We start from the raw sequence: 26,160 nt of genomic DNA, 5'->3' as shown, positions 1-26,160 counted from the left end.
ATGGCGTGCAGCCTCAAGGACGAGCTGCTCTGCTCCATCTGCCTGAGCATCTACCAGGACCCGGTGAGCCTGGGCTGCGAGCACTACTTCTGCCGCCGCTGCATCACCGAGCACTGGGTGCGGCAGGAGGCTCAGGGCGCCCGCGACTGCCCCGAGTGCCGGCGCACGTTCGCCGAGCCCGCGCTCGCGCCGAGCCTCAAGCTGGCCAACATCGTGGAGCGCTACAGCGCCTTCCCGCTGGACGCCATCCTCAGCGCGCGCCGCGCCGCGCGGCCCTGCCAGGCGCACGACAAGGTCAAGCTCTTCTGCCTCACGGACCGCGCGCTGCTCTGCTTCTTCTGCGACGAGCCCGCGCTGCACGAGCAGCACCAGGTCACCGGCATCGACGACGCCTTCGAGGAGCTGCAGGTGCGCGGCCCGCGGCCCGGGGTGGGGGCGGGACCGGGCCGGGGCGGGGTCGGGGCTGGACCGCCGGCCGGGTCCGCAGTGGTCGCCGGGCGGAGCCACGGCAGGGTCAGCGCCCTATCAGGATCCGTGTGGGGCGGGACGGGGAGGGGCCGTCGCCAAGGGCGGGGTGTTGGAGGCGGGGCCACGGGCTGTGGGTACCCCGCGGGGCCTGAGGGGTGCAAGGGGAGAGAAAGGTGCGTGGTTGAGGTTAGGTGTCCGGTGGGGTGGGACGGCAGGGGCCGATGAGTTAGAGCTGGGCCAGGTGCTGGGCCGGGGCAGCCTTGGGGATGGGGCTGAATCGGAGCTGGGCAAGAGCAGAGCCTCTGGCAGGGGTTGTGGGGCAGGAGACAGTGCCCGGCATCACACTGGTCTAGGGCAGAATTGGGGGCAAAGACAAAGAGAAGGATGTGAACATGGTCAGGGCCAGGCAGGGGGCGGGACCGCCATCTGAGAATGGGTCTGAACTGTGTGGAGGAGCTGAGCTCCAGCGGTGGGGGGAATAGGGGAGTGTTCAGTCAGGTGTGTGTGTGGACCTGGAGGGCTGTACCAAGGCCAGTACTAAGGCCCCCAAGGTGAAGTGATTTGAGAAAAGGGAGGGGAAAGTGGGTTTTTAAGCAGAGGCTTTTGATGACCTCCTTGGTTCTGTTGCCCACATCAGGACCTTTGAGGACTAAGTGAAAAGTACATGCAGGGTAACTTAAGGCATAGTCAGCCTAGGACTATAACTGGTCTCCCCTAAACCTTCCTGTCTTCATTGATCAACCCCTACTCAACCATCAATGCCCTGCTCAAATGTCCTCTCTGGGAAGACTTCTACTGCCCCCCCCCCCAAAAAAATAGCATCAAACATGCATTTCCCCATATGCTCTCCATTTAATAAGTATTTTATTAATGTGTTCTTAAAAATACTGTCCTAAGATCAGCTATCTCTGGGAAATATAGTATAGTCTCTGTAATCCTCTTGGAGAATTCTCAGTATACATTTGCGTATTGAAGGCTTGGAGAAATCTTGTAGCAAAGAACTCCATTTTACTGTGTTTAATAAAAATGGTTCCCAAGCTTATTTGAGCCTGGAATCTTTCTTTCAAGGGAAACCATTTCAACCTGGCAGTCCCTGACTCTAACCTTGGAATACCAGTCTGGTACACCATTCTCCAAGAGCCAGGACAGTCTCTTACTCACCATATCTATGGCCCCAAAGCCTGGCATGAGATCTGGCCCACAGTACCCATCAGTAGAAGTTGAATGAATAACCAACCTTGGGCCTGAGCTGGCCCAGATGGCAGAGTCTGTTACCAGAAGGTTTTTAACTCAAATATTTTATGAAAACAGTGGGCTCACTCAAAGATAGTGAGCTCATTGTTCCTCAAGACACTGAAGCAAGAGCTAATTAACTATTTTTCCCTGTGCTGTAGGTGGTCCTCCTGCACCCTTTATACATGAGTCTCCTAAGTCAGTCTGCACCTAGCAGAAGCCCATGGAGATGAACACAGGGTGCATATTCACCCCCTCCTCCCAGTCTCTTTAACCCCCAAACCATGACTGACTCCCTTCCAGCCTGAGTCTCTGAGGATGGAGAGAAAGAGCTGGGGCCTTGGAGGCTTGCATAAGGCTCGCATTGGCCCACCACCCCCAGAGCCCCTTGTGTCAGGGACTGGTGTCCCCATCTACCCAGTTGTGAAGTCACATGAACAGGGAAAAGGAGAGAACTTTTGCTAGGACTGGGCACAGATTGTGAGAGTTTGATGAGACTCTATCTGAAACCATCCATATAACCTCTGCAATATATAGATGTGGAGATAGAGGTGTAGAGGGGCAGTGTGACTTACCCACAGCCATGCTGCCAGACAATAAGAGAGCCAGACTAGAAAGCCCAGCCTGAGCCAGCCTGACCCCTCCCCAGCAGCTCTCCCCTCCTCTCCCTGTCTAACTTTGCAGCTCAGAGGCCTCTACTTTCTGAGGCTTGTTTAACTCTGTCTGCAAACAGGGACATCAGAAGCATTATGCTGTGCTGTGCTGTGCTGTGCTGTGCTGTGCTGTGCTGTGCTGTGTTGTATTGTGTTTTTTTTTTTTTTTCAGTCCATCCCTGTGTGTGTGTGTGTGTGTGTGTGTGTGTTGGTGGAGGGGGGGTGGCAAATACAGAAGAAACTGAACATATATTTACTCCAAACATTATTGAAACACTTTCCTTTTGGGTTAAAAGAAAAACAGCTCCTCCTCCCTTAGCCTCTAGGGCACTAGGCCTGGAGTGAGACATCTTCCTTCAGCACTGCCTATGAAACTGGGCAAGTTACTTCATGTAAACCCTGCTGCCCTTGCCTGTAAACTGGGGTCAGGGTGATTCTTCCTACCAGGATTTTCATGAGGCTGCCCTGGGATGAACTTGCTATTTGAGGTCCCTGACACGTGATGGGGGCTGGATCAGCACACACCCCCATCCTTTATCCTTCTACCTGTGAGAATCCATGTGCCCAGATGGGCCGATGCCCAGACCCACTTCTCTTGACTGAGGAGGAGGCCTGGCTTTGGTTTCTCCTTGGAGCTTGGCAAAAAGTAGCAGTGAAACACACCTCCCCACTGAAGAGGTAAGCTCCTGGGTGAAGTTCAAGCCACTCCCCACCCCCTCGGCCTCTCCCTCCATCTGGGGAAGCAGGGCTCTTTAGCTATTTATGCCCCAGGAAGGAGGCTAAGCCACTTGTCACACACCCATTTCCCAGCAGCTGGTGGTTCTGTCCCCAGGGCTCCAGGAGCTTGGACTTGGCTCCCTCTCCCGGAGAGTAACTGCTTAGAGCTAGCAGGACCTTGGAGATGTTCCGGTGCAACCTTCACTCAACAGATGGGAAAGTGGCAGAAGGGGAGGGAAGGGACCTTGCCCTTAAGTCCAAAGGAGGCTGGGCCTGGGCTCAACCAGGCTCACACCCTGCCTAGAATTTGGCCTAGAACTTTTATTGTAAATCCTGGAGGCAGCAGAGCAAAAAGGTTAAGAGCTCTGGGATTTTACACTTAGGCAGTACCAACCCTGGCTCTATCACATTCTGGCTGTGTGACCTTAGGGAAGTTTCTTACCATCTCTGACTCAGGAGTCACATTGACAACATGAGAGTAATTGGGTTAGGATTAAATAATATGACGTTTGCAAGAATTTAGTACTGCACATGGCCCATCATAAGCACTGAATAAATAACAGCTCAAGTATTTACGTCATAGGCCGCACTATTGACATTTAGAGCCAGATAAGTCTTTAGTTGTGCAAGACCACCCTGTGCATTGTATATGTTTAGCAGCATCCCTGGCCTCTGCCACTAGATGCCTGTAGCACCCATTTTCCCTGAGTTGTAACAACCAAAAATGTCTCTACACTTCACCAAATGTCCCCCAGGATCAAAATCATCCTGGTTGAGAACTCGGATAAATCCTTTTCAACTTTTAAGACTCAGCTCAAATATCACTTCCTCCTTGAAATTTTTCCTGACCTGTCAAATAGAACTGCTCTGTATTCCTCTTTCCAATACAGGGGTCAGGTCCTGCCATCACTGATCAGCCATGTGTTCTTGGAGAGTTCACTTCTCTAAGCCTCCATCTGTTTATAACATGGGCATACCTGACCTTGGAAAGTGCCGGAGACTGAACCTGGCATGGAGTAGCGCACAGCCCTCTTTAAATATCTTTATTTTTTTTCCTATCATAAAATTAACATAATAAGCAGAGCTGCGCAATATTAAAGTCCCCCTATAACCTCACCCCATAGAAAAATAGAACTGTCTTACAGTTCTGCAGAACTTTTGTTGTATAAATGGCATCTTTTTAAAAATTTTTTAAGATGTATTTATTTATACATATAAGAACTGAGGTGTAGGCCAGAGGTGTGGGGGGTGAGAGGATTCACCAGAGACAGAGTGGGGAGCAGAACAGGCAGATCTACTGAAATACACTGCGAAGGGGAGCAGCAGGTAAGACAGGAGAGGTCTGCTGTGCCATATGTGGGTAGCTCCCTGGTCCTGGATCAAACTCATGCTGCAGAGGCTGCTGATAGCTTGATAGAGCTGAAACTTAACCCCTTGCACCACCAGGGAGGCCCCTAAATGGCATCATTTTTTCACTGCTGAGTACATGGATCCCAGAGCAAAGGGGAGACATGGAGCCAGTACATCTGGGGTCCCAACCCACTACCTGGAACTGCTCAGCACTTTTCTTGTACTACCTTATTTAAGCGTTCTAGCACCCTGTTGCACAGGTGCTATCATTCTTCCTTTTACTGAGGAAATAAGCTTGGAGGAATTCAGTGACGTATTCTGTCGCCCTGCTGGTAAATGGCAGGGGCAGGATTTGAAGCCAGTCTGACTAGGCATTCACAGTTCCTCCAAGGGCCGGTCCTTGTCTTCCACCCACTCTGCTGTCTTTTGGTGCCCAGCACTCAGCACAAGGACATGCTCTGCATGCCAGCGGATGTACCAGGCGCAGGTGGCTGTATGTCATCTTGGTCAGGCCTGGTATCCGGTTGCCTGGCCAGCTGAGCCCCTAACCTCCAGAGAGGGGATCAGATTCAGTACCCACATGCCCTCCAGGCCTCACGTGACCCCTGGAACCTTTCCCAAGGCCTCCTTCATGCCAAGGGAGACAGTGGTGAATCCACCTTGGAAGCAAGCCCTGAGAAGCTGGGCACAGTGATCCGAGACACCAGAGAGGAGAGAGCAGGGTTGGGGCATTAAGTGCAAATCCTAGCTCTAGGTCTTCTTCCAGCTGAGTGGGAGATACTGATTTCCCTGCACCCTTCCCAGCCTGAGAAATGGAGGTAAGAACTGGACCATCCACTTTACATGTAAAAAAGGGAGGCAGAGTTGTGGCCTGTCCAAAGAGATAACAGCTGAGAAGGCGCTTTGCTTTGTGCCACAGACAGGGAGGCAGGCAGTGTGTGTCCCACGAAGCAGCCTCTGCTGTTACTTTTCTCAGAAGACAGGATTTTTGTGCAAACAGCACCCTCCATGGGGACAGGGCTGGCTGTTGGCACTTCTGTGGGCAGCAGTGGCACAGCTGAGCAAAAGTCACAGGGTAGAAACTTAAAAGAGTTGAGGTTGCCCCCCCCCCAGGGCATTTATTTTATAGAGAGAAGAGGATCTGATAGTGACAACAGAAATAATAGCAACTCTAAAAAACAACAGCCAAAGTTTATTGAGCCAAGTTCTGTGTCGTGGGCAATGAGTCCTCACATCAACCCTTCTCTCTTTCCCTACTCCTGAGTGAGACTAGGGTCAGCCCTACTTGCGGTGCTGCCAGAGCCTGAGGCTGAGTGGTTAGGGAGATGTGCAAGGTAGGCAGATCAGGCCTATGTGGAGGAGCAGGAGCATCAGGGGCCCTGGGCATTGAGGGAATTGAGGGGGAGGGAAAGCAAGACAAGTCCGTCTTCCCGTCTTCCATGCTGACAGGCTTGGGTGGGAGCAGGGAGGAGAACAGCGCCGGGGTGCAGGGGAGAGGACACCTTGAGCACCCATTGTGTGCCAGCCAGGTTGTTTTGACATGAGAGTACATGCTGTCTCCCTGGGCAGCACCGCTTGGTGAGGGGAACAAGAAAGGCCCCCAGATCCCTGGTGGGAGGGCTTCCTGCAGCAGCTCTGTCCTCTGGGCTGGGAGACAGGAGGGGAGCCCTGGCCTTGGGGCATGTGAGCGCTGGCTTTCTGTCCTCAACCCAGCTGCCCCCCCAGTCCTGGCCTTTCCAAACCTGGGGAAGCCCCAGGACCTCCCAGCTGGCATGTTTGCATACCTGTGTGCTCAGGTCTGCCCCACTCTGCCCCCTCCCTGAGAAAGGAGTGGAGCGAGATGACTCTGCCCTCTGATGGGTCCCTCCCAGTTCCCTCTCCTGCGCTGCCCCAACTCTGATGGGACCTGCAGAGTCCAGCTCCGCCAGGCTGACCTGCAAGACCTCTTCCTCACCCCAACTAGCCCCACTGGCCTTTCCAGCTTGTGACTCCACCCCCTTGTCACATAGCTGGTTCCTGCCATCCCCAGCTGCCCCACTTCCTGCAGGTGTGCCCCTACCCTCTAGTTCTCTTCCTGAATACTCTGGCCCCTGCCCATCGTCTTCCCTGCTCCGACCATCAAAAATACTCTCTCCTGGAAGCTCCCCCAATTGCAAGTCCCCCTTTCACATGTAGTTATAATCATTATGATGATAATGACTACAACTAAGAGTGGCCTAGCACACCCTGTGTGTCGGGTCAGGCCTTGAATTAAGTCATCTAATCTTTGCGACAACATGGAGGAGGCACTGCTAGTCCTCACTTTACAGATTTGGAAACAGAGGGGAGGTCACATGCCACTAGGTGGTGGCGGCTGAATCTCCACGTTCATCCTGTTCTCCCACATGGTAGACTGAGTCACACAACTAGCAGTAAACCCCTCAATAATTGTGGCGTAGCAGCCACAAAGCTGACTGTATGACCAGACATGGTTGCTGTGTTGACGTGAGCAGGAGGCAGAGCCACTGAGTGGTTACCTGCCTGGATTTTGGAGTCACCTGGAGCCCCTCCTCTGCCTCTTATGAACTGTGTGACCTTAGGCAAGATGCCGGACCTCTCTGAACCTCCCTTTCCCCTCTGTGAGATGGAAGTGATAAGGCACTACCTGTGGCATTGTGAGAATTAAGTGACCTGATGCCTGTGAAATTCAAACCCAAACTACACCATTTCCGGTTCTCCTGGAACTTTCCAGCTCTCCAGCGACTTCCCCATGACAAATCCTCCCTTGCTGTTAGATCTATCACTTCAGGATTTTTTCAACAGCTTTCTGTTACCTGTCTGACCTCTGCTGGGAGTGAGTTTTCCGGTTGGTTCTGCTCTGTCATACTGTGTGCTGTGGGCCAGCCAGTCCCATTTTGGACTTCAGTTTCCAATGTGAGAAAATCCAGGGGAATGGGCTGGATGGTCCCTGGGGCCCCTTCCTGTTCTGGCCATCTGAAGAGGTAGGAAGAGGCCTGGAAACAGTGAAGATAAGGACATGGAGATGTGACCGAGGAGCCTCATGTGGAACATTGGTGACCACCAAGTGTCCCAAGCATCTGGTGTAGGCCAGGGTCCACCCTATGAGGCTAAACCATTTTTTTAAAGATTTATTTATTTATGTATATAAGAGCTGGGGTGCAGGCCAGAGATGCAGCAGTGAAAGGATTCACCAGAGACAGAGTGGGGCACAGAACAGACAGATTGACTGAAATATACTGCTGAGGGGAGCAGCAGGCAAGACAGGAGAGGTCTGCTGCGCCATGTGGGTCACCGCCCTGGCTGGGGATCAAATTCGTGCTGCAGTGGCTGTGGACAGCTTCATAGTGCTGCATCTTAACCCCTTGTGCCATTAGGGAGTCCCCAAAACCATTTTCACTCTGCTCTCATTTCACCCTCCCAACCTTAGAAGTGTTATTATGCCCCCACTTCCCAGATGAGGGACTAGGGCATAGCAAGTTTAGGTTCATGCCCAAGGTCACAGCTAGACTGTGACAGAGTCGACCTTTTAACCCAGATCTGATCCCAAACCTCAAAGGATCCTCAAGGAAACGAGAGGCAGAGGACAGGCTGCCCCATAGTCCTACCCTGGGAGTTGCGGGGTTTGGTTTTTCTAAGTTAGCTTTGTTCCCTCAGGCTCTGTAGCCCACCAGAGGAGAGCTGCTCGCCTGCCTCCCAACCCCTGCATCACCCTCCCATAAACACACACACACACACTTTTAGGGTTAAGCTCCAGCCCAGTCCAGTCGCTTCCCTGAGCAGATTCATTCTGCACCAGTCACACTGTTCCTGGCCCTGTGGTAGGTACTAAGAGAGTGGAAATCTATCAGACACAGTCCCTGCCCTCAAGAGCCCACAATCTCATGGGAGAGACTGACAGTTGACCTTGCAATTAAAATACAGTGTGTGCCACAAAGGTCAAGTCTGTCTGTAGAGAAGGGCCCGAAGACAATGTGGCATTGCAGTGATATTTGATCTAGGTCTTAAGAGATAAGTATGCGCCTGATGTGCAGGGGTGAGCATTGCAGACAGGGAATAGCATGTACAAAGACCTGGAGGAGAGCATCAAGGTGCTTCGTGCATCTAGAGCAGCACTGTCCAGTATAACTTTCTGGAATAATGGATCTGCATCTGCACTGACGCAGTAGCCGCTTGTCGTGTGTGGCTATTGAGTGTCTGACATGTGCAATCAGCACAAGTGAGGAACTGAATTTTCTGCTTATTTTTGTTTTCATTAATTTTATTTTAGTCACCTGTGGCTGGTGGCTACTGTATTGGACAGTGCAGGTCTGGACCAAGAGATAAAACTGGAGAGATTTGGGGCCAGTGGCGAAGGGCCTTGGAGCTCTTCTGCAGAGGGCCCCAGGGAGAAGTATGGACACCTCTGTCCTTTAGAACCATCGCTCCAGCTGCACTGTGGCGCTTGAAGGGGGCCAGGGCCGGGGGAGCCTGGGGCTGCAGTCCAGAAAAAGAGCGATGAAAAATTATCTGGGGCAGAGGGTGTAGAAAGGGGAGAGCACATTTCTGAGCAACCTGATGACTGATTTGGTTGGTGGGTGGGCAGTGTCAGGGATGACTCCCAGACTTCTGGCCTGAATGGCAGTGGGGTGTCGGGGTGCCTTTCCCTGAGATGGGGTACATGGGAGGAGGGGCAGGTTTGGGATTCCCTGACGCAGCCCAACATTCACTGTGATGTTAATGTCCATGCCCCTGTCTTCCCCCCCAAAGTCGTCTGCACAAGCATGATGGATCAGGGATTATCCCTCATCCCTCTCCCTGCTGCTGACCCAGCAACCTGGGGGGCCCAATGAGGCCTCAGCACATGTTTGTGAATGGGTGAGTGACGTTGCTCAGGTCCAGGAGGAAGGGGCCGACCTGCTCTCCCAGTTCCTTGCCCTGAAAGCAGAAAGGAATTTGTCCAAGTCCCTAGGCACCCTGAGCCTTGTGAGGGTCGCGCCCCGCCCCTGGCTGTTTGCCTGGGAAATGCCGAGAGCTGCCTGGGTGGCTGGGTCTCATGTATCCACAAGGACCACCAGCGGGGAGGATTGTAGCACTTGGCCCCTCTCCTCAAACATCTGGGTCTCAAGCAAGCTGTGTCCCAAGCTGGATAGGCCTGAGGCCGCCAGGGAGGGCGAAGGAGCAGTTATTATGCCTCTTAGTTAAATGAGACGGTCTGTTCCAGTGACTCAGATGCAAGTGAACCCACTGGGAGTGCCTTTCAGCTCGGATATAAGTGACCTGACTGACGTAGCTGCAGTTAGAAGGGTTGGATTTCTCCCTCAAGTAAAACCAATCTGCAGGAAAGTCCCCCAGGCGGTGGTTGCTGGAGCCAGTTCACAGAAGTTTCTAAGAGCTGATTACTAAATCTCCTCCCACCTCTGTGTCCTGTGATAGCACAGTGATAGCTTGAAATTTGCGTTGGTGGGAGCATTTGCACCCACAAAATTTGGCAAACACCATAAACTGGGGCTTTCTCTCCTGGGGGCGAACTTCCCAGAACATCATGAGTCCAGGGGTGGTGTGGCTGCCCCTGGTCAGCAGCACCCACACTCCCCTGCCATCTTCCTCTGGGTTCAGCTTGCGGCTTCCACCTTTATGGTTGTCTTATGGCCTGAGACCTTTATTTTCTCTCAAGCACAGACCATAATTGATAAGTACCTGGTTCTTTTATCATCTCCCTTGTTTGTTACATCTTCCCCACTAGATGGAAGATTCCCACAGGCAGGGCCTGTGTCTGCTTCTCTGCAGACCGCCAATGCTTGGGCAGTGCCTGCTCCATAGCAGTTGCTCAATAAATATTTGTGGTATGAATAAGGGATCGTAAGCAAAGATCATTTTGCCCGTCATCATGGCCATTTTCCCATGTTGCTACCTAGTCTATAAAATTGGTTGGACTAGATGTTTTTCTGAGGGCCCTCCTTGCTCTGAAGAGATGACTGTGTGTGTGGAGGTGTGTGGACAGGTAAGTCAGCTCCCTGCACAGCCGAGGCCGAATGGGGGAGCCCAGGCTCTGCTCAGAGGATATTTCTAAGGAAATTCATTCACAAAGCAGACTTCCTTGAGCCCCATCTCCATGTCAGGCTGTTGCTGGGCATGGGGGCAAAGAGAGATAACAGTCAAGGCCCATCCTGGAGAACTCCTGGGCGGTGTGACGGAGAGGAGAGGTAGACAGCTCTGCTGCGACACCATGGCTTAAATGCCCCAAGGGCCATGGAACATCTACCCAGGGTCTGGCCCTGGTCCCCAGCCCGGCCTTGTCTGTGTTTCAGAGGGAGCTGAAGGAGCAGCTTCAGGCCCTTCAAGACAGCGAGCGGGAGCACACGGAGGCGCTGCAGCTGCTTAAGCGACAGCTGGCGGAGACCAAGGTGAGCTTGGCCGGCCTCGGGGCGGGACCCTGGGAAAGATGAGGGCTCGCTTCTAGGAAAGAAAAGTGGAGGTGCACCATCTCCAAGGTGAGTGAGGGCAAGGATTTGAGCAGGTACTGGGTGAAGAATGCGGCCCCTCTTCCTTTCTGTCCTGAGTGGACGTTGAGGTGGGGCCAGGGGCCCTCCAAGCCCCTGCGCAGGTCCTGGAAAATGTCACTTGTCCTCTTCCTTATTCACACTGGTGAGGAGCCAGCCCTGAGCATGTTCTCTTGCAGAATTTGTGGCTCAACCCTTCAGTCATCTCCCCTTTGAAGCTCAGGCCACAGGGTTATGGACCCTGGACAGTAGGGCCAGACCCTGAGTCACCTGCTGCAATGGTTTGAAAAGAAACACCTTTTTTCTTGACCTGAGAGGCCACAGGTTCTGACTCAGCCACCACCTGTCCCTTTGGGTGAACTGCCTACTTCTCAGGGACCCTGGTGTTCCCATCTGTACAGAGGGCTCTCTGTCAGGCTCTCTCCAGAGATGAGGTTCTGGATCTTCCAAACTTTCAAGGGGCTCCCTCTAAGTCTCTCCCCTCCCCCCATGCCCAGCTATCTCACTAACTGGGCAAGACTTGCTTCGATGTCTGCTCTGCGTTTCTGAGACTAAGAGCTGAGGACCCGGCCCAGCTGGTAAGCTCTGGGCTGATTTCAGTCTGGCTCCACTCCTTTGCAGGGGTACGGCTGCCAGCAGGCGCGGGAGCAGAGTCCTAGGAATGCTCTGGGCCTCTGAGGTCAGCATGGGGCCTGGAAAGGCCACTGGAGCTCCAGATCAGTGCCCCAGCTTGGCCACCAACCCACTGTGGGGTCTCGGGGAAGTCATGGCAAACATTTCTTCAGAAAACATTCCGAGTGCTCTGGGGAGGACCCTCAGCAACAGATGAGAAATAGTCATAGGATTCTAGCCTGTACGCATCTCACAGCCTCAGTTTCCCCATCTGCCTGGTGACTGTACCTCTCAGGTGAAGAGGAGCAAAAGGAACCTCTCTGGATGAAAGGGGGATGTTATGGTCTGTTTCTTCTCCCCAGTATTCTCTTCTTCCAACCCCCATTGTTTTTCTCCCCTGACCTCTTCCTCCCCTGCTTTCCTGTCCATCTGTCTACCCCTGTGGGGTCCTGGGGGTCCACCTCCCCCTTCAGTTCCCTCAGCCCTGCTTCCTGTCTGGACTGGGGTGTTTATACAAGAAATGCCTGTGGATGCTTTGGAGGTCATATTTCACCTGGTGCCTGACTTGCTTCCCTGCGGCGCCTGCCCTGATCCCCCTCCCCTGGCTCCGTGTTTTCCTTGGGCAGCCCTGAGGAGTGACGCATTCTTGGCAGCGTGTTTTTCTGACATGGCCCCAACTCGTCCAAGCTCCAGTGTGTTCCCAGGGATGTGGTGGGCTGGGATGGGAGCTGCTTTCCCAGCCAGGGCACCGAAGGAACTGGGGAGGGGGTGAAGGTGTCTCTGCCCTGAAAAAACTGGAATAAACAGGGCACACTTTTGAGCTGAACTTTTGACAATGATGAGAATTGTGTTTCCCATTTGCTGTCACGCCAATTCCCACAGAATGTCATCTTCATGGTGGCAGGGCTCCCCCAAACCTATGCCTATGTCATTCTATGCCACCCACACAATAAATACTTGTAGGACAAACAAGTAGAGGAAAAAGACACCTTTTTTTAAAAAAAATATTTATTTATTTATTTATTTATACAAGCACTGGGTACAGTCAGAAGCACAGGAGGGTGAGAGAATTCACCAGAGCAGGGAACAGAACAGGCAGACCGACGAAATACACTGCTGAGGGGAGCAGCGGGCGCAGCAGGAGAGGTTTCTGTCGCTCCATGCGGGACCCTCGCTGGCAGCCAGGGATCAAACTGGCGCTGCAGAGGCTGTGGGCAGCTTCGCAGCCCAGCGCTCAACTGCTGCACCACCAGGGGAGGCCTGAAAAAGACACCTTTTGAGGTAGGAATCATAGTTATTTCCATTTTATTGTCAAGGAACCTGAGCACAGAGAGGTGGAGGGATCAGCTAATGAGTGGCCGATGAGAGCTACTGTCCAGGTCTGTCAGAGCCCAGTGCATGTTCCAGCCTCATGCTAGGGTCTTGGGCCTTGTGATCAGCAAGGCAGGTAGGTTGGAAGGACCCATGAGGGACATATGTGGGGTTCCTGGGGTAGCTGTCACTCCGATGCTGCACTTTGGAACTGCACTCTCTCTGTCTCTCCCTCTTTCCCTACCCATCCTCTCTTATCCTGGGGACACTGAACTCCCACCTTAGAAAAAAGATGGCGTCTGCACCCACTGCTGCAGAGCAACCTTGGGTAAGACCCTCCCCTCCTTCACCTTTCAAGCAGATCCTGAGTGCCAGCCTTATGCCAGACCCGGGGCTGAGCAGAGGACAGGCAGGCGTGGCTGGGGGTAGGTGTGTGCAGGTGGAGGCTCATCTACTAGCCAGGAAGCACATAAAATGTAAGACACTGTATTAAGACTATTTGCAAAATGTCCTCAGTATGTTTTACTGTTTAACAGTCTGAAAAAAGTTAAGGAAAGTATCACAGAAGAGGTAGCTTTTGACTCGGGCTGGCAGGAAAGCCATATATTTTCCAGTTGAATAAAGTGTTTGCTGGGGGAGGAGGTCATTCTAGGCAGGTGAAATTACAATACAGTGGCCCCACACAGGTAAGCTGGGGTCTGATTGAGGACTGAAAGCCAGGCCAAGGAGTTTAGCATCCTACTAGTCATCAGGGAGCCAAGGAAGGTTCACAAACAGGGGATCAGCTGTGGCCCTGTTTGCACACTAGAGGGGGAGCTTGTGGGTTAAGACACAAAATTGATTTGTGGACCGAGTGAGTTGGAGGGCCTGTGGGAACCCAGGGGGCCATGTGGAGGAGGCAGTTGGAAAGATGAGGTAGGAGACATGCAAGACTCTATGTGGACTTGAGAGCCAACCTCAAAGCGGTGGGCCTCGAAGATGAGGAAGGATAAGTGGGATGAGAATGCAAGACTGGCCTGGCCCAGCCCTGGATGGCGGACAGGGGAGCAAACCAGAGCTGCAATTAGCAGAGCGTGGCGAGTGGGTCAAGTGCTGCTACAGAGTAGTCGAGGACCCAGAAGGGGTGGCCATAGGGTTAGGGGACCCATGGAGGGCCACAGCAGATGATGATACAGCCCTGTCTCCCCACCTGCAACCTGCAGCTGCAGAAGTCAGGGCCCTTCCTAAGTGCGGTGGGGGGGGGGGGGGGGCTCAGGGAAGCCACAGGCAGCTTGGCTGTTCATCCCCAGCCTCTCCCCCTTTGTCTGCCTGGTGCTCTGGGTGGGCATGCGCAGGGAGGCTGGCCCACTGCCAACAGCTCTTCCTGTAGGCCAGGAGTATGATGGGGAGAGAACAGACCCTAATTGAGCCTTTGTCAAGCCTCCCACAGAGCCCTGGGCACTGAACTCAGTGGGGTCCCTGACTCCGTGGACTCGTAGCCAGAATCCCACAAAGTAAAATTACAGAGGCAGGCCCCACACGCTGCCGCCACCCCGCTGCACTCCGAGCCCTGTGTTGTCCTGACTTGTGCTGACCCTGCTGGCTGGCCCCTGTACCCCAACTGACATCCCTCAGGCCCCTCTTCAGATGCCATCTCTCAGGGAAGACTTCCAGGATGTGCCTGTTAGAACTAATCTTCTGCAATAAGCAGCCCCTCCTGCTGCACCTGGAGCACTGCCTCGCCTTTTGTGAACACTCCCTCATTTCACCTCCACCACCCCTCTGCAAGGGAGTTGTGCTGCCCTTTTCACAGCTAAGAAACAGAAGATTCAGAGATATCAGGCAACTGAGGTTGCCACAGCGTGTTCCTTGTCCAGGGAATCTGGGGGTGGCAGGACAGGGCAAGTGATCCAGCATGTTGCAATTTATAAAACTCTTTTAACATCCGTATCTCCTTGTCCTCTTTGCTTGAGTCCATGAGTGATTTTTTGAAAATAAAGACTGCACTGTATCCAGCCTGAAGTCAGCATCTTCTCCCAGTCCCTTCTTCTTCCCCCAGCTTTCCTACCATCCCACCACCAAACCAGAAATGTGGGCATTTTCCTCAACACCTTTGTCTCCTGCACCCCTCCATAGCCAGTCGGCCACCAGGGCCAGAGGATCCCACCAAATGGCTTATTAGCTGTTTCCCTCCAGTGCAAGCCTCACTATCTCAGCTGGACTATTTCCTTAGCCCCCTAAGGGGCTGCATAGCATAGCTGATCTCCCCCTGGCCTGGCCAGTCCCTTCCTGCCCCCTCGCTTATGCCAGTGCCACCCAGCCAGCCTTTCCTGCCCTTTCCTCTCTGCCTGTCAAGGTTCTTGGCTTCCTCCTTACACCTGCAGACCCGCCTGCTCTCCCTGACATAACCCCTGATGCCTGTCCCCGCAGTCTTCCACCAAAAGCCTGCGGACCACCATCGGGGAAGCCTTTGAGCGGCTGCACCGGCTTCTGCGTGAGCGGCAGAAGGCCATGCTGGAGGAGCTGGAGGCGGACACAGCTCGCACACTGACCGACATCGAGCAAAAGGTGCAGCGCTACAGCCAGCAGCTGCGCAAGGTGCAGGAGGGCGCGCAGATCCTGCAGGAGCGGCTGGCCGAGACCGACCGACACACCTTCCTGGCCGGGGTGGCCTCACTGTCTGAACGGTAAGTGCCGACCACCAGGGGCCAGAGGCAGTGGTTCAGTGTTAACATCTTCCTCAAACATACGGAACATGGGCCGTGTGCCGGGTGCTAGGCTGAGGGCTTTTATGTTTATACTATTACATGTGTAATATGTATCCTCACAGAGTATATTACTGGTGGAGTAATACGTTATTTATATTGCAAACATATATAATTTATATTGTATATAACAACTGACATTATATAATATATAATACGTCTTTTAAAACCCTATTAGTCCCCTTGGAGGTAGTTGCTGCCCTCATCCCTATTTCACACATGGAGAAAATGAGGTACAGAGAAGCTAGATCAATCCGCCAAGACCCCTCATCTCATCTTATGTGTGGGGCAGATGGGATTCAAACCCAGGTCTATGATCCCATAGCTACCTTTAACAATAACAATACCAATAATCATAAATAAATATTGGTTTGTTGATGAGCAATCCTGATCGCTAACATCATGTATTCATGTGACCACGAGCCAAGTTTATAAACATTTTACAAATGCCATGCCTTGTGGGGCTCACAGCAAGCCTAGAAGGCAGAGTTCCCATAGTACCCGTGTTCAAGATGAGGAAATTGAGGCTAATAGCAGTGGGGAGTGACACTTGAGCCTGGTCCAGCAGGCTTCAGAGGCATGCCCCTCCCTGCGTGGGACAGCTGCCAGTGATGGGGCAGGAACCCACACCCCAGTGCAGCCTGTGCTCTTGCTCTCCTTCAGGCTCAAAGGGAAAATCCACGAGACCAATCTGACCTACGAAGATTTCCCAACCTCCAAGTATACAGGACCCCTGCAGTACACCATCTGGAAGTCTCTGTTCCAGGACATCCACCCAGGTAAGGCCCTGCCCCCCACTCTCCAAGGGGGCCCAGCAAGAGGAAAGGTCATCCTAGCTGAGCCCACTGCTTTAAACATGGCTGGAGGCAAAGCAGAGGATGAGAAGGGTGCCTTGCTGTGTACCTACTATCTTCCAGGGACCTGCACAGTCACACAGTTCAGAGAATCCTCCTGCAATCCCATGGGGCTGGTTCTGTCTAGCACACCCATTCTACAGAGGAAGAGACCGAGGCCCCGAGCAGATCCTTCATGCATTCTATATACTTAGTATACATCAAACATCACCTCACACCAGAACGCTACACTAGGTGCTAGAGAGAGAGCCATGACCAAAACAGTCAAAAATCCCTGTCCTTGTGGAGATTACATCCCAGGGTGAGAGAGAGAAAGAAAACAAAAGTGAATTAGTAAAACACAGAATATATTAAAGAATGCCAAAGGGTGAGGAATGGGGTTAGGGTATGTCAAGGAAAGAGAGAGGTTTTAGATAGAGGACCCAGCAGAAGATTTCACTGAGGAGACACTGGAGTGAAGACCTGGAGGAAGAAGGAGGGTGAGCCACGTAGGTCTCTGAGGGAAGAGTGTTCCTAGCAGTGGGACTAGCAAGTGCAAAGGCCCTGAGGCAGGTGACAGTCTGGGATGTTCAAGGAACAGTAAGGAGAATAGTATGTAGTGGAATGAGAGAGAATCGAGATAAGGAGGTCAGAGAGGGAACAATGGCCAGACCATAAGCACTGTAGGCCAAAGTGGAAACTGTAAATTGTTTTCTGAGTGAGAGGGATGGTTTGGGGCAGAAGTTACATGAGCTGGTTTGAGTTTTTAAAGGATCTCCCTGGCTGCTGGGTTTGGAGCAGACTGAAGGAGGTAAATGGTGAAGGCTGGGAAGCTAGTTAGGGATAGTGCAGTAATCTCGGTGAGTCAATCTTGCGAGGAGCAGGGTGGGGTGGAGCTGGTGAGAAGTCATTGGTTATCGGATATATTTTGAAAGGCAAGCCAACAAGATTATACTAGTGGATTAGATCTCAGGCCTGAGAAAAACAAGTCAAGGAGGACGGCAGCAATTCTAACTGAGGTGACTGGGAGGGTGGAATTATAAGCATGTCAGGTTTGTGATGCCGAGGAGTTCAGGGCTGGCGTCATCAGCATGTAGACCATATTTGTTGTACCTGGATGAGCTCACTGGAAAAATGAGGGTAGACAGAAAACATTTGGAGCCCTGGGGCACTCCTAGAAGTCAGGGACAGTAAGGAAACACAGCCCAGGAGACCAAGAAGGAGCAGCCAGAGAAGTAGGCAGAAACCGGGGTATGTCCCAGAAGCCAAGTGGAGAAAGAGAGACTGGCGATAGCAAAAACTGCTAAGCCGAGAGTGGAAGAACCCAGAACTAAGTGCTCTCTGGGTCCAGCAACAGGGAGCTGATGGGTGCCCTTGACCAGAGCTGCTTTGGTGCAGCACTAGGGGCAAAAGCCTGTGTGGAGGCCATGCAAGAGAGACTGGGAGGAGAGGGAGTGGAGACAAGGCTGTTGAGGAGGTTTTTTTTTAATGAGGAGAGAGAATAGCAGTGGCTATTTAAGATAGTAGAAATGACAGCATTTTGTGGGGTGATGGGAAAAATCCAGGAGGAGAAAGAGGAGGATGAAGGAGAGGGAGAGGTACTGGAGTGACAGCTGGGAGTGGGACGCACTGCTGCCTCAGCTGGGGGCCCGGACAGTTCACCTTTGGGAGCCCAGAGAAGGTAGAAGAAATGGATTCTGGGCAGAGGGGGCTTGGTGGGAGCTGGTGGGGTTCTCCTACGGGATCTGTGGGGGGGCAGTGACTGGAGGACACACATTTTCTAGTAGACTAGGTGGGGCTCTAGCCTATCTTCCTGGGGTGGGGGACTCTATGCTCCTATCCTTGGGAACCTCTGTGCTGGGAATTAGAAAAGTGAGAGCCACACTAGGTAAATCAGGATAAGTGAAGAAAACAAAAGGCACATCCAAGGGGTCCTATTCTGTCCCCAGCCACCAACCCAAGGAAGCCCCTTGGGCAATTGGTCTCAGAGCGCTAGTCATCTCGGCTGCCACTTGCCCATCCCTGTCACAGCTCAGAGAGGCCATGCAGTCACCTTAGCATGACATTCAAGGCCCTGTGAGAGCCTGATATTCTCTCATTTTCTCTTCCACATCACATTTAGCCACTCTGAACTATATTCAGATCTTAAATGAGCCATACTCTCCCTCCTCCACACTTTTGTACATGCTGTTCCTTACTCTGCACAAACCTCAACCTTTGAAGGTTAACTCCTACTCTCATCATCTTAATTTATAAACACCTCCACTTGGAAGCCTTCCTGGGTTTCTCCAGGTAGCCATGGACTATGCTATGACATGTTTTCACTCTTGTCAACATCTGTGTGACTGTCTCTCTCACTAGACTGTGAGGTCTTAAAGGTCAGGGGCTGGGTTTGATTCATCACTATATATTCCCAGCAGCCAGCACAGTAAATATTTGTTGATAAATGAATAAAGAAATGAGTGAGTCCTAATCTCAGTTCTGCAACTAGAATAGTGCCTGGCATAAAGTAGGTGCTCAGTAAATGATTGCTGAATGAAGGAACTGCTGCACTTCTTTGGATAAGTCACATTTTCCTCTGAGCCTCAGTTTCCTCGTCTGTAAAATAGGAATGCTAAGAATTCCCTTTTCACCTCCCTCACAAGGGAGTGAAGAATGAAAATGCAGACTTGCTGATTGCCCCGGAGTTGGTTTTTTAAACTCAACACTATTGCTATTTGGGGCTGGATAAGTCCTTGTTGTAGGGGGTCTACCCTTTGCAACATTCCCCTTCTCTACCCGGCTAGATGCCCCTCCCAGTCTGTTGTGACAACCAAAAATATCTCCAAGCATTGTCCAATGTCCCCTAGCAGGCAAAATCAGCCCCGTTGAGAACCGTAACTCAGAGAAAGCTGCCTGTGGGAGAGGAGCTGAGGGAACAGTAATGTGTACCCTGAACATCCTGCCCAGGACAGAGGCCCCTGGGGAATTCAGAGAACAGTAGCCTGGTTAGCCAAGTCCCTTCCTTTATCTGTAGGGCTTGTGAAGTCACTCTGGCTCCTCTGCCAGCACCAAGGCCCTGTATGTTCAAATAGGAGGGCAGCCCCCCATTCCCCCCCACCCCAGGACCCAGCCAATAGATTCTAGCAGCTTCCTATCTGGCCCCCTCTAGGTCAGGTTTCCTATTGGGTCACCTGAGACCCCCATCTTGCAGTTCACTCCCCCTGCTCTGGAACCTCCACTCTCTTACCACTACCTACCCCCTGACCCACCCCTGACACTGCAAACCCTCTTCCAACAGCCTGGCCTGAATGCCCACCTCCCATGCTCACACTTCCTCCCTACTCAGGCCAGGTAGCCCCTTGTCTCAGGGACACCAGACTCGGCTCCCCTCATGCCTACCTCCTCCCTCTCCTGGCTGCTTATTTGAATCCAGTAATTTTAAGTTCCAGCCTCTTCACTGGCTCTGTGACTCAGGGCAGAACACTGCCCTTTCTGAGCCAGTTTCCTCACTGTAAAACCAGGACAGTCAGATATATCTCCCAGGGTGGGTGTGGGAAGGAAATAAAATTATTTATTGGTGATAGTAATTATCAATTTGTGATAATATATACTTGCTACCTGTTTGTGTTTATTATTGTGAATCATCACATGGTCTTGCTGAACAGGCTCTCTGGGGCCACATCAAGGAAAGAACATGCCGTGAAAAGCCTTCAGCTTAAGTTTCCATTCTGCTGCCGTCCCAGGTGGCAACTTGAGCAGGCCACCTAACTCAGAAGGCTCCTCACAGCCTCAGCTTCCTCTTCAGAAAAATGGATGCAGTAATTTGTGCTCCTGAGTCTGTGGTGGAAGTGATCTTTCAAACGCCCGCAAGGTGCAGCTGAGGGCCTAAGTGGATGGGTGGACCAGACTTTTCCCAGTCCTGGTCAGAGGAGAGAGCTGATGGCATCTGCTGTCCTGTCAGACCCTGAAGGCGCTAAGCCTGAGGACAGAGGCACCAGCCGGTCAGTGGCTGCCGAGGGGTGGTGCTGTGGGGTTCTCTGCTGCGGTGTGTGGTTAATGCTGGTCAGGAGACATTTCCTGCCCCCACCCGCACTCCCAGCCCATATTCCTTTCTGAATGCCTTTTGACCTTGAGGTCTCGGAGATGCTTAAGTGGACGGAGACCACACCTGGAGACCAGATGGGCTGCCTTAGCCCCTGCTTTTTGTATTTATAAAAGTTCCTTGGGGCCTAAAAAAGAGCTCAGACCTCTCCAATCGTGAACCCCAGGTACTGGGTTTGTTTGGCTGAGTCTGTCACGCCCAACCCCAGGGAAGGTAAAGGAGGGATGAGGAATTGCCAGTCCCCGCACTGGGACTGATTTCTCAGAGAGGAAGCATGTGTCGCCCTACCTGGGACTGGGTCTTTCTCTGATCTTCAAACAGACAATCCCACCAGTAAGAGCAGAAGGGATACCCCCAAAGATGGGACCCCTGTTTATGATTGGGTTGGAGGCCCTGGAGGTAGCACTTAAGGTGCCAGTCCCTGCTGGAATCCGACCTTTGGGGATATAAAAACATCCTGAGGGCCAGACCACTTCCTCTACCTAGTAAGAAGCCAGGCCCTGCCCCTAGACACACCCCCTGAGGTGGGCCCTGTCTTATGTCCCCCCTCCACTGTCAGCGCGGCCAGCAAACAGCAGACCTTGCTGCTAGCCCCGCCCAATGAGTGGACCCCCTCACCACCCCAGGCGGCCTTGTTCAGCGGCTTATTTTTGTCTTCCCAGTTTCCAAACCACTGAGAGCCCACCTGGCTACCTGCTAGACTGCCCTCCCGCCCCACTGGTCTGTGACACCAGAAGTGGCCCGGGTCACCCTATGCTTAATCATCTGGGACAGAGCCCTCCCGCCCTTGTGCCTGTCGCCCCCTGGACCTGCTGCCCAGCCTCCATGTTTGCCTACTGCTGGTGTCCATCATCCTGGGCCTCTCAGATCTAAGGCCCAGGTCCTGCCAGGCACTGGAAACTGCTCCCCACACCCACACCTCAGCAGGGTGCCTGTGCTCCCCTCGGTCCAGCTGTTGACACCTGAGTGTGCTCCACCTTCCCCGGTGGGAGCGGCCCCATCTGTGTCTGATTAGACTCTTCTCCCCTGAGCTCCCACACACACACTTCCTGAGCCCCCTCTACCTCCTACCTCCTGAACTCACTGTGGGAATTCCCACATTCCTCCTGACCGAGCCTTTTGGCTCTGACAGGCTGCGCTGTGATCAAACAATAGGGTGAAATGTGCATCTGCAGACGGGGTATCTCCTTTCTCGTGACTCCGGCTCTGCTCTGTCCCTGAACAGAGAATACTGTTTCCACCGACCCCTCTATTCACAGGGCTAATTGTTTCCATGCAGCTCTCTGAGTTCTAAGAACAGGGAAGAAGATTGTAAAATGCAAAACTAAATTTACATCTAACAGAGCTCAGGGAAGGCGCTTGACGTAAGTCAAGGGTCAGCTTTGTGAGTGGCATATGAACAGAAGCACAGTTCAAGAGCTGGCACTGCTCCCCACTGGGGACAGTCACATCATTGAGGCCTCTGGATGCAGCCAACAGAGGTGACTAGAGTAGGGGGCCTATGCCCCAGTCAAGTGTAATCATGCTCTGCTCCACCAGATGAGGAAAGTGCCAGAGAACTAGATGGAGAAGTTCTTCCTTCACACGGGAAATTGGTAGCAGGATTCCTTTCCCTGCTGTTTCTCCCCCCTGGCTTGCTCTGGCCTGGAAATGGTCACCCAGGATGAGGAGAGCCAATCCCAGGTTCCTCCTCAAGCTGGGCATCAGCTCCCTCCCTCTGGGTCAAGGAGTAAACAGAGACCTTGGCAAGAGTTCATGGGCAGCCAATGTGGCCAGCCCAGAGCCAGGTGACCCACTTGTGCCGCCCGCCCAGAGAGCAACGCAAACAGGTTCAAGTTCATTTGGTGAGTCTTTGGAAACCTTACCCGTGCCAGGCCCTTGCTGGGCACCGGGCATATAAGGGAGAGCCTAACTGGATAGTACATAGTCCTCACCCTCCTACTCACGTGGGGATGAGATGTGATTCCAGAAGACTAGCCCCTATCAAGAGGGGCAGAAAGTTCAGGATCTCAGAGGAGAGAGTGAGCACATCTGCAAGGCAAGCAGGAAGGCTTCCCAGAGGAGGTGCCCTGCAACTGCATCTCGGGATGGTTACAGCAAGCAGAGAGGAGGGGCAGTGGGAAGAGTCTGAGTGAAGGCTTTGAGCCTGAGTGGGGTGGAAGGGGGAGCAAGTGGGAAAGGGAGAGGGGTGGAGGGGAAGCTGAGACCCAGAAAGGGCAAGCTTGTATTCAACTGTCACAGCTTCCTGGGGACCAACCAGAACCTGCCTTCAGGGAGGCACGCAGAGTGGGTTCTACAGCCTTCTCTTCACTCATCTTCCCTCCCCCAGTGCCAGCCGCCCTGACGCTGGACCCAGGCACAGCCCACCAGCGCCTGATCCTGTCTGATGACTGCACCATCGTGGCCTACGGCAACCTGCACCCACAGCCGCTGCAGGACTCCCCAAAGCGCTTTGACGTGGAGGTGTCGGTGCTGGGCTCCGAGGCCTTCAGTGGGGGCGTCCACTACTGGGAGGTGGTGGTGGCGGAGAAGACCCAGTGGGTGATCGGGCTGGCCCACGAGGCTGCAAGCCGCAAGGGCAGCATCCAGATCCAGCCCAGCCGCGGCTTCTACTGCATTGTCATGCACGATGGCAACCAGTACAGCGCCTGCACTGAGCCCTGGACGCGGCTCAACGTCCGCGACAAGCTTGACAAGGTAGGCGTCTTCCTGGACTACGACCAGGGCCTGCTCATCTTCTACAACGCCGACGACATGTCCTGGCTCTACACCTTCCGCGAGAAGTTCCCGGGCAAGCTCTGCTCCTACTTCAGCCCTGGGCAGAGCCACGCCAATGGCAAGAACGTGCAGCCCCTGCGGATCAACACCGTGCGCATCTAGTGTGGCTGCGAGAGACCGCGGGCGCCGGGGGTGGCCGCCCACGAGAGCGGTGACCCCGATGGGAGGCCTGGACTCTGGCCCAGCTTGGCCACCCCGAGACCTCGGGCTGTTGTTTACCCTCCAGCCTCTATTTCCCGGTCTGTGAAATGGAGGCTGTGTTCCGTGATTCCTAAACTTTCTTTCGGCGTTAATGTTCTATAGCTGTGACCGTAATTGGGACGTAGCTTTGGTCCGAGGATGTGATGTGACTTCTCCCCAGGGCAGCGCCTGCCCCACCCTTATCCCCCTCCTGTCGGGAGCAGCTGGGGAGGTGGGAGGCTTCCCTATGCCTCCCTCCTACCCACATGCCCTGGCCTCAGAGTGTATCCAGGTGTTGCCAACAACTGGCAGCCTGAAAGATACACAGAATCCTCTTGTGCTCCCAGACCTAAGACTTGCCCCTGACCTAGCTAGAAAGGGACCATTTTAGCCTTGACCCCAGCGCAGAGTGGACCTAGGCAGTAAGCAGGTGGTCCTAGAGTTGTCTGAGAACCTCTCCCCTACCAAGAGCTTCGTGGCTCCTGTTTTTGTCCTTATCTCCAGGTAGAGAGGATGTCATGGCCTGTGCAAGACACCTGGTGTTTGAGCGCACATTGTGTTCACTGTGCCACAGGTCTGTCCACCACAGGTCTGAAGGCAGCATTGATACTCTATAGCTATGTGCCTTGGGATGCACCCCAAGGCCGATGTAGAACGCCATGGCGACAGCACCTGCATCCCTGGGTGATGGAGGTCCCCAGCAACTCTGAATAAGGATCCAGCCAGGCCTCTGGGGCCTGACCGGGGTATGGGAGGCTTCGGGAGCAGTGGCTTTGACCAGGACCCGAGCACTGGTGCTGTTGGCTGGGACTCCACATAAGGCTTAGGATCTATCTCAGCTGGGATCCTGTTGCAGAAAACAGTTTCCATTAGCAAGTATTTATTACCGGGTGCCTAGTGGCTTTGCAACATCTTTGGAGGAGCAGACGCTTTGCTGAATTTCCAAGAACTACTGCCAGATAGCTTCATCACACGTAGCATGATCAGGGACACCGCTACCATCTGCAGAAAGCCATCGCATCAGGAAGCTGCTGATTGCAGAACCATCTGTGCCAGCCAACGGATGTCCTGAGGCTTGTTTCTCTCCCACTCAATTCAGTTCCCAAATTTGAATCTCTACAAGGGATTCTGTTTGGGGAAACTTAAATCAGATCCAGAACTTTGGCTGCAAAGAGTCTGGGAATTATAGTTTTCGTCTTTCCAGCTTCAGCCATGCAAAAATGCACATAGAAGGAAATTAGAATGCATGTTGAACAAACCCACCATGGTTTTTCCCACTGGCATCCACCTCTAGGCCTTGGCTTTGAAACACCAAGTGTCCTACTCTGGGACTCTGGCCCATGCAGGGGACGGAGCCCAAGGGATGGACCTACGGACAGAGCTGAAATCTCTCTCCAGCTGTGGCTTCTCTTTCCAGTCCTGAGGTCTAGACTCTGAACTTGGGGTCTCTGATCACACCCATTCCAAAGGAGCCAGGCTAACTGAACTTGGGGATCTCCCACCTCATAAGTGCTCCCTACTGTGGCCTTTCTTAGTTAGCAAGAATTCTCAGTCTGATCCCTCCCCTTCAGCTACCAGAATCTGGGCCACTCCCAGCAGTATTTTTATTTTAAATGTTGCCCATTTTGTGAGTTATGATGAATTTGTATTAAATTAAGCTACAGGATGTCAGTGGTCAGTTCCATTCATTTTGACTAACATAAAGGCACACCTGTGCTGCCCTAGGCAGCACACAGACATGACCAGGGGTAACCCACAAAGTCACCCTTCTGGCTAGATGGTATTATGCCCATTTTACACAAGAAGTAAAATGAGGTTCAGAGAGAGGAGAGACTAGCTTGTAGGCTCATTTCCCACAGTGGGGCTGGACCTTCATTACAAATGAGTTCCAAGCCAGCGCTTGCCTCCTCCTAGAGGAGTGAGTGGTGGCAGCCCTGGGAGGAGACAGAGGGGCATTCATGAGATCGTGGCAAGGGCCTGGTCTCTAGAGCGTCACACACCTGGGCTTGAATCCAGACTTTATCACTGTTTGACTTTAGAGAAATCACTTCACCTCTCTGGGCCTCAGGTTTCTCACATGGAAAATGGGGATTTGTTGGTAAGCTGCAAAGTGCGGTGCTCTTGGGGAGCCCTACCAAGAGCTGCCCCTGGAGTCAGTGCCTAGAACTGTGTGGGTTTTCTGAGCCTCTGGGCTAGGGTCTGGGCTGGCTCTGGCCCTAAAGAGTCTGTTCCTCCTGTGGCTTGTGAGGGCTGTGGGACTCCCTAGGCCAGGAAGGCGCCCAGGTCTGCTGTGTAGGTGGTCACCCCACCCCTGACTGATGGGGAAGCATCCTGTCCAGGTGGCAGCGCCCCAAGTGCAGACACACAGGCTGTGTGCGCTGGAGTGGGAAGGCTGCTGGGTCCCCTGTGGGTATCAGAGTAGCTGCCCAGGAAACAGGAGCCCAAGGCCTGCTCTCAGTTCTGTACTGTACCCGAAGGCCCTTTCCTTTGTCTCCTCACCTGCAGAGTGGGGAGGGTAGACGGATGCCCTCGGACACACCTATAGCTTGGAGGTGGGGGAGAGAAGAGAGGAAGCACCCGTTACTGACTGTTTTAGAGTTCTAGGAAGAGGGTGTGGATGTGAATTAGGACGGGATGTTGGCAGGTGTAGAGGAAGCACACCCCACTGATGTTATGGGGTGATCTTGAGCCTAGAGTATCCTCAAGCACCTTGCCCCA

General features: G+C 53.1%; 1 protein-coding gene across 2 annotated transcripts; it reads left to right on the top strand.

The window, feature by feature from the left end:
- Positions 1–25,571, top strand: TRIM62 (tripartite motif containing 62). 2 transcript variants are annotated; one of them, XM_037498905.2, is made up of 5 exons: positions 1–408; positions 10,709–10,804; positions 15,233–15,489; positions 16,231–16,346; positions 22,814–25,571. In XM_037498905.2, exons 1-5 carry the CDS (start codon positions 1–3, stop codon positions 23,362–23,364), a joined length of 1,428 nt encoding a protein of 475 aa, XP_037354802.1. In that variant the 3' UTR covers positions 23,365–25,571. The 2 variants fall into 2 exon arrangements, with proteins under 2 accessions (XP_037354802.1, XP_037354803.1); XM_037498906.2 differs by lacking the exon at positions 1–408 and adding an exon at positions 4,189–5,111 and having other exon boundaries at positions 10,711–10,804.
- Positions 25,572–26,160: the final 589 nt, after the last annotated feature.

This window comes from Talpa occidentalis, unplaced genomic scaffold, assembly GCF_014898055.3.
Source record: "Talpa occidentalis isolate TD23 unplaced genomic scaffold, MPIMG_talOcc4v2.1 talOcc4.9, whole genome shotgun sequence".
Taxonomy (NCBI): Eukaryota; Metazoa; Chordata; class Mammalia; order Eulipotyphla; family Talpidae; genus Talpa; species Talpa occidentalis.
This window is presented reverse-complemented; position numbering and strand designations above follow the sequence as displayed.